The sequence below is a fragment of the Somniosus microcephalus genome, chromosome 24 (genome assembly GCF_052327205.1).
Source record: "Somniosus microcephalus isolate GS21.2 chromosome 24, FLI_Smic_1.0, whole genome shotgun sequence".
Classification (NCBI taxonomy): Eukaryota; Metazoa; Chordata; class Chondrichthyes; order Squaliformes; family Somniosidae; genus Somniosus; species Somniosus microcephalus.
In genome coordinates this window covers 35,630,754-35,642,949 of record NC_141010.1, presented here as the reverse complement: position 1 = coordinate 35,642,949, position 12,196 = coordinate 35,630,754, and the positions used below count along the sequence as shown (strand labels likewise).

Below are 12,196 nucleotides of genomic sequence, written 5' to 3'. Positions count from 1 at the left end.
CCAGGCCTCGGGAAACCCGGCAGCTCAAAGGAGGCGAGGACAGCTTCAGGGAAAAGGTAAGTGCCCTTATGGCATTACTTGTGAGCCAGGAGGAGCAGGAGTGCTTCCTCCTGGTCCCCCCAAGCTTACTTGCTTCCCTGGGAGCGGTCCCCCCCACAGCCCCCTCCGGGATCAGACCTTCCCCCCCCCCCGCCCCTACTAGCAGCTGCAGCCTGCTCCGGAGCACTCCCTGCTTGACTGGGAGCCAAGCCTCTCAGTTAGGGGATCCTGTCAAAAAGAAATACAATCACTGTGGAATCAAAATTCCACAGCATCCAAAACTCCGCCCTCCACTCAGAAAACCTGCCCGTCAATATCGGGGCCTGCTATTTTTATTGCCTCTAGAACTAAATTGTGCTACTTGGGCAGCAAATGGTGCTACAAATAGCAACTGACTTCTCATGGGTTGTCTAACTGCACCAAGTTCCTTGTCTTACTCATGTCATCTGAACCTTTCAATTAAAATTACAGTCTCATTATTCGATCTCCATCTTACATAATTCTTCTATTATCACTAATCAAACTACAACTATCAGAAAAAGCAATAGCATGGTAATGAATAAGAGATACAGGAGATTTTTTTCAGCACAAGGTCACAGACAAAATGAGAATTGTTTGTGATGAAAGAATTAATGGCAGATGTGTTCCTGAATCTAGCTCCTGATTAAATGTGCATCCAGGATCTTGCACAGTAATGTGTCAATGCCACACAAAACAGCACTTAGATCATTTACATTGCATTGCAGCAAGTGCATGTGTCTATCAAGGATAAGGATTGATATAAATGTCGACCACATCCAATTTGCTGGGGAGAACAACCATATCCCCATCCAGACTGCTAGGAATTGGATGCATCCCTTTCCCACTCAGGAATGAAAACTCACACTCCTCTATATCACCAGGGGCGAGGATACATCTCCACATCTAGACCACCATGATGCACAGACTCACCAAGAAAAATGGATGCAACTCTCCCTACTCGAGGCCACTAGCTATCAGTTGCATACACGTCGGGGCATTTACTAATCAGGAAGCTAGAAAGTTGGATCACATGCATCAGGCTGCATGGAAGCTTACATGCTAACCAGACTACCAGGAAGATGGCCATGTACCCTCCATATTCCCATAAACTGTTTGGGTATGCACCACCAGGAATCTGGCCACGTAGTAACAAAACTTCCAGGATGTTGGAGGCATACCGGAGAAGATGGCTACATATCCACTTATCAAGTGGAATGTGTGTAAAGTGCTGCCTGGCCTTTACAGAATCAATGGCTTAATTACTTGCCAATTAAAATCTATACTCCAATTGGTCAAACTGTAAATCCTGTAGTATAGCAGGTTACCTTGACAATGGAAACATTTAGTGATTTATAACTTGAGGGAAAGGAAGTGATTTCTTTGGTTGCTTTTATGCTCATCAAGTTAGGGAAGTAGTTTTCAAACTTTTCTGTGTGTCTTCTAGAAAGCTAGCTGTGCATCCAGCAGACTGGCAGGAAGCAGGAGTGTACCCAATACAAGACAGTCAAAGAAAAGTGAATTCATATCCTGTAAAGTACCTTTAAAAAGTGATTGCTGCCAGACCATTATAGAAAACAATGGTTAAAATAAAAGTCCCCGGGAGTTCTCCTGGTGGCTTGATTGGTAAAGACAGTGCTCAGTGTGGAGCAAGCGTTTCCTCTAGGCTGCGCAGCGGTCTGGAGGTCCCGCACAGGCCGCTCACCGGCTTTTCAATGGAAATAACCGCGCATGTGCGAAAATTTCAATGGGTCGCACAGCCAGTTAAAGGGCCTGTGCTCGAAAAAAAAATTACAGGGAATATTGGTGTGGTACTGAGCTATACAGACCAGGAAAGTCCTAAGTTTTATTCCAGGTTTGTACTGAGTTAGGTGATCACATCCACAGCGATGGTAATAGTGTTATCCTAGGCTAAGGAAGGTGAAAAATTAGTCATGGTTTTTGCTCCAGATCCCTATACAGTGACCATTTATCAAGTGGAATGTGTGTAACATTCTGGCTGGCTGTCCTTTACAGAATCAATGGCTCAATTACTTGCCAATTAAAATCTGTACTCCAATTAGTCAAACTGTAAATCCTGTCATATACTAAGTTACCTTAGCAATGAAACCATTTAGTAATTTATAACTTGAGGAAATTGAAGTGATTTATTTGGTGAATTTGATGCTAAGGTAGGGCAGTAGTTTTCAAACTTTACTGTGCGGGGAACCCCTGCAAATCTTGATGTACTTCTAAGGACTGCTGAAATATGAACATAGGTCCAGAGACCCCTATCCAAACTTCCAGAGGATAGTGTCAGCTGTCTAAAGGAAATTGGTGTGTCAATTGAGGATTTTTTTTCCATTAGCACACAGCAACATAAATAACATGCTGGTACATCAACAAATAGAGAGAAATTCATAAATCTGATGACAGTCAAATGGAAATCTAATGACAAGATCTCTAGGGTCAATGGACCCCAGTTTGAAAACCTTTGAAATAAGGGATGTTATTACTGGGGATTGGTACACCTACCCCACTTTGGACACAATGTCAAGACCAAGTATTCCCAGAATAGGTATAGTACAGGCTAGTTGTTGCTGCTGCTCACCTGCAACAATTTTCATTAATCTCAATTTTGGGAGACCTTTCCAACTTCATCAAGGCAAATTTACCCATTTCAGACACCAACCATCTTAATGGTCTCTTTCAGCGAAGTTGCCAATTCAGAGCAAATCTGTGGCCAATTTTCTGCCGTCAATCACCCAAAGGAACTGGACTGATATATTCAAAATTATTTCATGGCGGGTCCCTTGCATCCGATGAAGAGAAAAGACTTTCATCCCATCATGATAGGATCAAAATCAAGTCCCAAAGCTGAGATTAATTTTCAAACCTAGTCTGGGGTAGAGTTTGTACTGCTCTTATTTTAGTGCTTTATACCAAAACAAATGAATCCTCTGAAAACATTCCAAGCCTGCAAAACACCAGACGCCAAATGCAGCTAGCATCAACTAGGGTCTATAAAATCATGTTGAAGGTAGTGCTGATGAAGATACCTCTTCTTGTCTGACAGGTGATCTCGTTTTAGGTCCATATTATCCAGTATGTTTTAGAGCCACAGGCATGGGACGGATTTCCCAACGTCACCACCTAAATCTGTTGGTAGAGGTGTGGTCACCCCTAAACCCGGAAGCTTTATAGACTACCGTGCATTTCAGGCGCCAGATTAAAAAGCAAATAATCATTTTTTTCCTCTATGCAGTATTAAGCACTGCGCAATTTACAGCGCTTAAAAATGAAAAAGTACAATAGCACTTACTGTGTTGAAGTTGGGAAACAATCCAACAGGGGAGGGGGTGTTTAGTCGAAAGGGTAGAAAGTGTTTGATATCGAGAGCTGGCTGCATGGCTCTTCCTTGCAGCTGTAAGGATGCTAAAAGACTATTGTTTTGGCCTGTGGAACCTGCAGAAACACAGAAGGAAGGTATAGTGATTAATTATAATTGCCTTGCTAACTGTGCCAAGCTTATAAAACACACACACACAGCACATGACACCCCTTCAGTAGCAGATTTTAAATGATTGTTCAGTATTTAGCATTTTGAAATAAAGGTTTGCTGCTGATATCAATGCCAGGTGAGCCTTCCCTTTTGAAAGTATGTCACAAGCTATTTCGAGAACATATCTCAAACAAAAAGAATTTCCCAATGGAGTATGCCACCCCTGAGCTTCAAGTGAAAGCAGACACCTGTTTATAAGCGTGAAAAACTTGGCACTGCATCCCTGAACTTTGAAACAAGGACTCTTTTCACATTTTGGATTTATCCGAAACAAACCTACCTCCATAACCTGAACCGAATAGCCATAGTTCATGTTGAACCTGGAGAGTGAAGGCCCGATTTTAACCCAGAGCGAGAATTGGGTGGGTGGAGGGCAAGGTGAGAGCTGAGCCCCCTTGGACCTCGGCAGTGTGAATTTCAGAGATTTTAATTTCTGAGCCTCATCTGCATGCCCGGTTCAGTTGCCCGCCCAAGACCGGTAGGAAGAGGACACTCACCGCCGGCTGGGACAGAAAGAATGGTTGCTGGACCTCAGATAAATCGCGTGGTGGGGGGTTTCGAGAGAGTCTCCTGATCAGGGGGGGGCGGGAGGGATGGTGGTGGGTAGGGGGTGGTGGTGGTGCCCGGGGTAGGGAAGACCTAAACTTTCCTTGTGGGAGCCCGGGGGAATAATCCCGCTCCTCTGGCCTCACAAGAAGCGTAAAAAAAAAAATGACCTGTTTGGGCCTCTTCTGGCTTCAGCTACTCTTCCTGCTAACTTCACCTGGCGGGAAAGCTACAACGTCTTCCCTGCTCAGGCCAGCAGTTAAAATTGCCGTCGGGGCCCGATGACGCCAACAGAAGACAGCGGGCACGGGAGTGGGATGTCAGCGGGTAAAAATTCCCAGACTATTTTAGCTGCCTGTTTTCCGCTGGGCAGGTAGGGTTAAAATCGTCCCTTGAGTGTCAGCAGGCTAGGTGACCGTCGAAGGACATCTCAGATGAGCCAGATTCTGTCCTTACCCTGAGGTCTGTGTATGTTTAGAATGATTGGAATTGGACTACCATCTTATTCGAACTGGTGTGAGCCAGTTCAGTATAAAAAGACTGTAAGACTACGCACTGAGTAGTGCGATTCTATGTAGGCCCTGTGAGCACTCACAGTCTAAAGCTGTATGGAGTGCTATTTCTAATCATAAAATATATTTTCTAAATCCCATATTTAACTTAAAAGCTCTAGAGATCCATAAAATGTACCAGTAAGCGTAATTCCATCCTCACTTCACCCCTGCCCTGTATCTTTACACATCGCTTGCTCGTTTCCTCATATTTTGTTTAACAGAACAGAATGTTTACAGCTGCTTTTCTTCACACTTCATTTGCATGCTGATACACACAAGGCCACTACTCTACAATACGACTCTCAGCACCCCGCTGGCAGCCTGATTGGTTGAAATGCCATCAACGATTTAGAATCAGTGCCTGATGTTTAAAATGCTGGTCCCATTCAGCTTTAAGCCTTTTGGTTCCCATCGCCCCTGTGCTCGCTGGCCTACATTGGCTCCCGGTTGAGCAATGCCTCGATTTTAAAATTCTCATCCTTGTTTTCAAATCTCTCCACGGCCTCGCCCCCCCTCCCTATCTCTGTAACCTCCTCTGCTCCTCCAATTCTGGCCTCTTGATCATCCCCGATTTTCATCGCTCCACCATTGGGGGCTGCTCCTTCAGCTGCCGAGGCCCTAAACTCTGGAATTACCTCCCTAAATCTCGCCGCCTCGCTAGCTCTCTTTCCTCCTTTAAGCCGCTCCTTAAAACCTACCTGTTTGAGACCAAGCTTTTGATCATCTGCCCTAATATCTCCTTATGTGGCTCGGTGTCAAATTCGGTTTGCTAATCACTCCTGTGAAGCGCCTTGAGGCGTTTTACTATGTTAAAGGCGCTATATAAATACAAGTTGTTGTTGTTGTTGTTTTTGAGAGACGTGACAACGTTGTATATAAACAGAACTCCTTTCTCTAGGTAGGCAGTGGCTTCCCACAAGTACCTTACTCAAAAGATCATTCTTCATGTGTGAACCCAAACAACGAATGCTGGCAGGTTATTTAACTGTGGAGGGCATCATAGCTAAGCCCAAACAAGTCCTCACTAAACATTCACACAGGATAACAATCAGAAGCGGGGATCTTGGCTGTTTGCACTGCCACCCTCACCCCACAACCACCCCCCTTAACCAAGGCCAATTGTAGCACCACTACTGCCAGGTTGGCTCAGATCAGTTAATTCAGCACAGATCAGGGATTAGACCCGAGACCTTCCTGGGATCCATACCGGGCAACAAATTTACCTAAAGAGCCACTGGCACCAACCTCATTTGCAATTGCAATCACCAACAGCAGGGCACGATGAAAGAGAAGCACAAAACTGCTATCACACAAGCTCACAATTGGCATTAGATACCGTTTCCCCTCAGGAGGTACGCAGGGCATCCATTGCATTTTCCCACTATTTGGCTCTATTAAATCAAATGCAAGACTTACTGCTTAGGCTGATTAAAATGTGAAACAACCTTCATAAGAATTTAAGTAATTATTGTTTTTTTAAAAAAAAAAAACACTCTGATCATAAAGAAATCACTGCAGAAACTTAAATGGGAACCGCAGTGCATTTGCCTGGAGATGAGTCAGATTGGCCAGTATTTGCTGCTTCAGTGTTCCAGGAGCATACTGGGAACACATATTTCCACATCCCTAGCCCGTAACTTTTCAGTCATTAATTTAATGGTCTGAAAGACACAGGCTGGGGGTGTACAATTTCCTCATATATGCTCAGCAGAATGTTCCAGAGTTCTGAAGCAAAATATTCCAGCCATTGTATCGAGGTTTATGAAACACTTGAAATAAATTGTGATCAATAAATATAACAGAACAAAAATCCGATTTATACCATACAAATGACGAGTCCTGTTCTTTCCATCTACAGCCTTTGACAAAATATTCTGATGTTTCACAAATATTAAACCTTTTATCACTTTTATTCCTACAGATTTGAGGATGAAGCAACTAAAAGCGAATGTCTGATTCTTACCTTATTCCTCTTAAACAGGGTTTTTCAATGCTCAACGTATGTGATCCAGATAGTTTAGCATTCCACACATGTTTTTAAATTTCTACCCTTTCAATTTAGTCTTGTCGACTGAATGAAGAAATGAATACAGTACTTAGTGATCTGGCAGATCGGCTGGAGCCCACGTTCACAAAAGGCATTTGTGCAAATAGTTGTGTGGAACTGCCAAAAACCCAATAGGAATGGGCCTTATTCATAACCCATGACCTCCACCAAACGTTATTGGCGCCAGGGGAGAATTTGATTAACTGTACTTACCTGCACACAGCTGTATCTATGTGCCACATATTCCTTGTTTATTGTTGGTCTGAAGAAATGGAAATTGTCGGTGAATGTGGCAGTTTGACTTTTAGTGTTACAGAAACGAATATGACCTCTTTGTACAAGGAGGCTTTTTTTAAAATGCAGTCAAGCCAACATTAAAGGGAAACTGTTCCAGAGGGAAGGAAACAGGATGGAAGAGCTCAGCATAGCTTTCAACACAATGACATGGTTGATAATGTTTTTGCAATATTCATTATGTTATTGTGTCATGTTGATAAACACAGTGAACTATGCTAATAAGTTTAGAACAGTATTAATAGAGGATGGAAGGGAGAAAAGGGGATGTTTGGTATGGATCTCTCCTCTCAAGTTCAGCACAGAGGGAGGCGGTCTCTGGAGGTTGAGGTTTGCTGAACTGTTATTAGGAGGTCACATGACTTTGCACTTTCACATTTCCTTCCAAGAGTCATCTTTACTCTTTGTGGATGCCTGAACTGCTAATGTAACCCGTGTAACCACAGGGAAATAGAGAGCAGAGATAAGCTGCTTCCCTACAGTGAGGGAAGAATAATCACAGAGCTACCCTCACACACCTCCTAGTGCTGTGGCCTGGGAGCAAGAGGATTGTTCTCTCCAATATGGATGGTGCTTGTTCCAAGGAAACCAGAGAGAAAGAAGGAACGGCTTGGCCACAAAAGGGAAAAAAAATGAGCAATCCTCGTTCTGGTGACATTTCTAGCGGCAATATTTTGAATTCCTCAATTGTTCTGCCACAGAGTAGCTACATCTGCTGCATCCAGGAAAGGAATAAAGAGCAGGAACGAGTCTAAAAAGGAACACAAATACAATTTAGCATCTGTGCCTCAAATTTTTTTTTGACCGTTTTTCTGCCCCATTTCAGTCAGTTCTGATTTATTCCCACAGCAGCAGATGCTGTTTATTTGGCAGAGAATGTTTTGTTCTTTCTCAGCACCTGCAACTCTTGAAGCATGAACTCTCCATGGCAGCTGCTGGCCTGAATCAATATGATTTTACTGAAATCACCTCTTTTAACCACTTGACAGCTACTATCATCCTGTATATTAAAAAATGCAAGCACTGTGGCTATCTAGAGCCATTTCTCGCTTCATTGGCTGCCAAAACCATCAGCTTCATGGCATTGCGCTGTTGGGTTGATGTCAACGTCACCAGGATGGAGTGTACACAAAGTATCTTATGTCATGAAGCACTTGATTAATTTGTTTACGTTTATTGTCATGAATGCCAGTAGGACATATCAGCCATTTCCTTTATATTTATTTATACTTATTTTGCTGTACATTCATAGGAACAGGAGTAGGCCCTTGAGCCTGTTCCAGCATTCAATTAAATCATGCCTGATCTGTATCTTAACTCCATCTACCCACCTTGGTTCTGTAACCCTTAATGCCCTTGCCTGATAAAAAACTATCAATCTCAGTCTTTACACTTTCAGCTGACCTTTTGAAGGAAGCTTTTAGAGGAAGAGGGTTCCAGATTTCCACTACCCTTTGTGTGAAGAAGTGCTTCCCGGCATCATCCCTCAATTGCCTAGCTCTAATTTTAAGGTTATGCCCCCTTGTTCTAGAACTCAGAAAATAGGTTCTCTATATCTACTCCTTCATATGTCTGCTTTCTGTCTTCAGATACACAAGAATATATAAGTACTCCAAACCAGTACTTTCCCCTATCATAAATAAAATATATATTGCACATATATACACTCATGTTGTGGCAAAGCCACCAAGGGACTCCTGTATATGACTATATAACTGCCTTTAACAGAGTGCTACAGCACCTATGTTTGTTTACTGTTTGTAAATAACCCGTTCTCGGTAAGTTCCAGAACCAGCGCGATGACGTCATCACGTTGGTCACGTGACGTCCTGAACGGCGGGAAACGTGATGACGTCATGACGTCAGGCTGGGAGGTTCCCAGGTCAGACCTCGTGAAGCCAGCCTTAAGAAAAGACCTGTTTATTGTTTCTCCTGCATTCCATTGTTTGTTCTTTAGTTTACATTAAACTTCGTTTAATTATCGGCTGACTCGACCTCAGTATTTCAGCTAGGGATCTGACGATTCCTACAGTGGTGACCCCAAAGCTTCGCGGACGATTTTCGCGGAGGAAGCGCGATGCAGCACGATGGATGTTAATGCAGTGACCTTGAAGCTCCCTCAATTTTGGGAACAACAGGCGGCCTCCTGGTTCGTCCAAGCGGAGGCTCAGTTCCAACTTCGGAACATCGTGCTGGATCAGACCCGTTATCTTTACGTGGTCTCCGCACTGGACAACTCGACGGCTTCGAGGATCATCAGCCTGCTGGAAAACCCACCCGTGGATAACAAGTATGATACGCTTAAGGCGTGACTAACGCAGGTTTTCGGCCTCACAAAAGCGGAGCGCGCGCGACGTTTACTCACACTGCCCGGGTTAGGCGACGCCAAGCCGTCTGAGTTGATGAGCCAGATGCTCACGCTCCTTGGTTCTGAGCCGCAGTGTTTTCTGTTCCGGGAACTGTTCCTGAGCCAGCTCCCCGAGCAGGTGCAAGCAGCCCTCACCAGGTCGAAGGCTACGGACGGTGTAGCGCTCGCGGCCGAAGCCGACACTATTTATGCGGTGCTGCAGCAGTACTGCGCCACCTCGAAGCGTCCCGCCCCGAAGAACCCCGCCTTGGCGCCTCCACCATCCGGTCTCTGTTACTATCACGCCCGTTTCGGCCCAAAAGCCAGATGCTGCTGTGCTCCCTGTAGTTTCGTGCCGAATGCAACGAGAAAGCAACAGCACCGACTGCGTGAACGGAAGAACAACCCCGAGGTCGGTTTTACATCTACGATGGTGGTTGGAGATTCCGGGAAGTTACTTTATATCACCGACTCCATTTCGGGCCGGCGGTTTTTGTGTGACACGGGCGCCCAGTGCAGCATCCTCCCCGCTTCACTGCTCGATGTCAGGGCCGGGAGGCGCGGTTCTCCACTCCAGGCCGCCAACGGCAGTGCTATTCGTACGTTCGGGAAGCGGCAGATCCAGGTGTGTTTCGGCGGGCAACGTTTCCTATGGGAGTTTATCACCGCCCAAATCGCACAGGCAATCCTCGGCGCTGACTTCTTCTGTGCCAATGGCCTATTGGTTGATTTATGAAATCGCCGTCTGATTCACGCTGCCACGTTTGCCTCCATCCCGTGCTTTCAGGGCTTAGGCGCGACTCACGCGGTTTCCTGCACCGGGCCGGCGCCTGACGACTTCGCCCGCCTTCTCGGGGAATTTCCGGATCTAACTCGGCCCACCTTCTCGGCAACGACCGCTAAACATGGTGTGGAGCACCACATCGTGACGACCGTCCCTCCGGTCTATGCCCGGGCTCGGCGGCTGGAACCCAGTAAACTCGAGGCCGCGAAGGCGGAGTTCGCCACCATGGAACGGCTGGGGATTGTTCGCCGGTCAGATAGTCCCTGGTCTTCGCCACTTCATATCGTCCCTAAGCCCGGCGGTGGTTGGCGGCCCTGCGGCGATTATTGGCGCCTCAATGAGGTCACGACGCCCGACCGGTACCCAATACTGTACATCCAAAATTTCTCCGCACATTTGGCGGGCAATTCGTTTTTTTCCAAAATCGACCTTGTCCGGGGGTTACCATCAGGTGCCCGTCCACCCCCAGGACATCCAGAAGACGGCGGTCATTACCCCGTCCGGGGGTACCATCGAGTGCCCGTCCACCCCCAGGACATCCAGAAGACGGCGGTCATTACCCCGTCCGGGGGTTACCATCAAGTGCCCGTCCACCCCCAGGACATCCAGAAGACGGCGGTCATTACCCCGTCCGGGGGTTACCATCAAGTGCCCGTCCACCCCCAGGACATCCAGAAGACGGCGGTCATTACCCCGTCCGGGGGTTACCATCAAGTGCCCGTCCACCCCCAGGACATCCAGAAGGCGGCGGTCATTACCCCGTCCGGGGGTACCATCTAGTGCCTGTCCACCCCCAGGACATCCAGAAGACAGCGGTCATTACCCCGTCCGGGGTTACCATCAGGTGCCCGTCCACCCCCAGGACATCCAGAAGACGCGGTCATTACCCCGTCCGGGGGTTACCATCGAGTGCCCGTCCACCCCCAGGACATCCAGAAGGCGCGGTCATTACCCCGTCCGGGGTTACCATCAAGTGCCCGTCCACCCCCAGGACATCCAGAAGACGCGGTCATTACCCCGTCCGGGGTTACCATCAGGTGCCCGTCCACCCCCAGGACATCCAGAAGACGCGGTCATTACCCCGTCCGGGGGTACCATCGAGTGCCCGTCCACCCCCAGGACATCCAGAAGGCGGCGGTCATTACCCCGTCCGGGGGTTACCATCAGGTGCCCGTCCACCCCCAGGACATCCAGAAGGCGGCGGTCATTACCCCGTTCGGACTTTTTGAATTCCTCCGAATGCCGTTCGGGCTCCAGAATGCGGCGCAGGCGTTCCAGCGCCTTATGGATTCAGTGCTGCGGGATCTTAAGTTCCTGTTTGTGTATCGCGATGACATCCTGGTCGCCAGTACTTCGAAAGAGGAACATCTCAGCCACCTGCGCCTCCTTTTTCGCCGCCTCCATCAGCATGGCCTCATAATTAACCCGGCCAAATGCCAATTTGGGCTGCGACAGATCGACTTTTTGGGCCACCGCATCACTGAGGAAGGAGCAGTGCCACTTCGGTCGAAGGTGGAGGCGATTGCTGCTTTTCCACGCCCGCAATCCGTTAAAGCGCACCAGGAGTTCCTCGGTATGGTAAATTTTTACCATCGGTTTGTTCCCCGGGCCGCGCAGCTTATGCAGCCACTCTACGAGGCACTCAGAGGGAAACCGGGGAAGGAACGTGTGGTCTGGACACCAGAGATGGATTGCGCTTTTGTGGACACGAAAAATGCTCTTGCAAATGCAACGATGTTGGCGCACCCGCCTACGACTGACGCTTCGGACTACGCCGTAGGCGCCGTGCAGGAGCAATGGGTTGACGGGCGTGGCAACCGCTGGCGTTTTTTAGTCGCCAATTGCGTCGTAATGAACGCAGCTACAGCACGTTCGACAGGGAGTTGTTGGCGTTGTTTCTGGCCATCCGCCATTTTCGTTTTCTGTTGGAGGGACGCCAATTCACCGCGTTTGTGGATCACAAGCCCCTGACGTTTGCCATGGCCAAGACGGCTGAGCCGTGGTCAGCTCGACAGCAACGACAGCT

The 12,196-nt window shown here is 47.4% G+C and overlaps 1 protein-coding gene across 4 annotated transcripts in view; it reads right to left on the bottom strand.

Annotated features, from left to right (window-relative positions):
- znf385c (zinc finger protein 385C) overlaps positions 1 to 12,196 on the bottom strand; it is a 688,258-nt gene that overhangs the window by 176,622 nt on the left and 499,440 nt on the right. For all 4 annotated transcript variants that reach the window (XM_085966483.1, XM_085966484.1, XM_085966485.1 and 1 more), the window contains one exon: positions 3,359 to 3,501. In XM_085966483.1, coding sequence (XP_085822609.1) covers positions 3,359 to 3,501 — 143 coding nt within the window. The remainder of the gene's footprint in view (positions 1 to 3,358; positions 3,502 to 12,196) is intronic.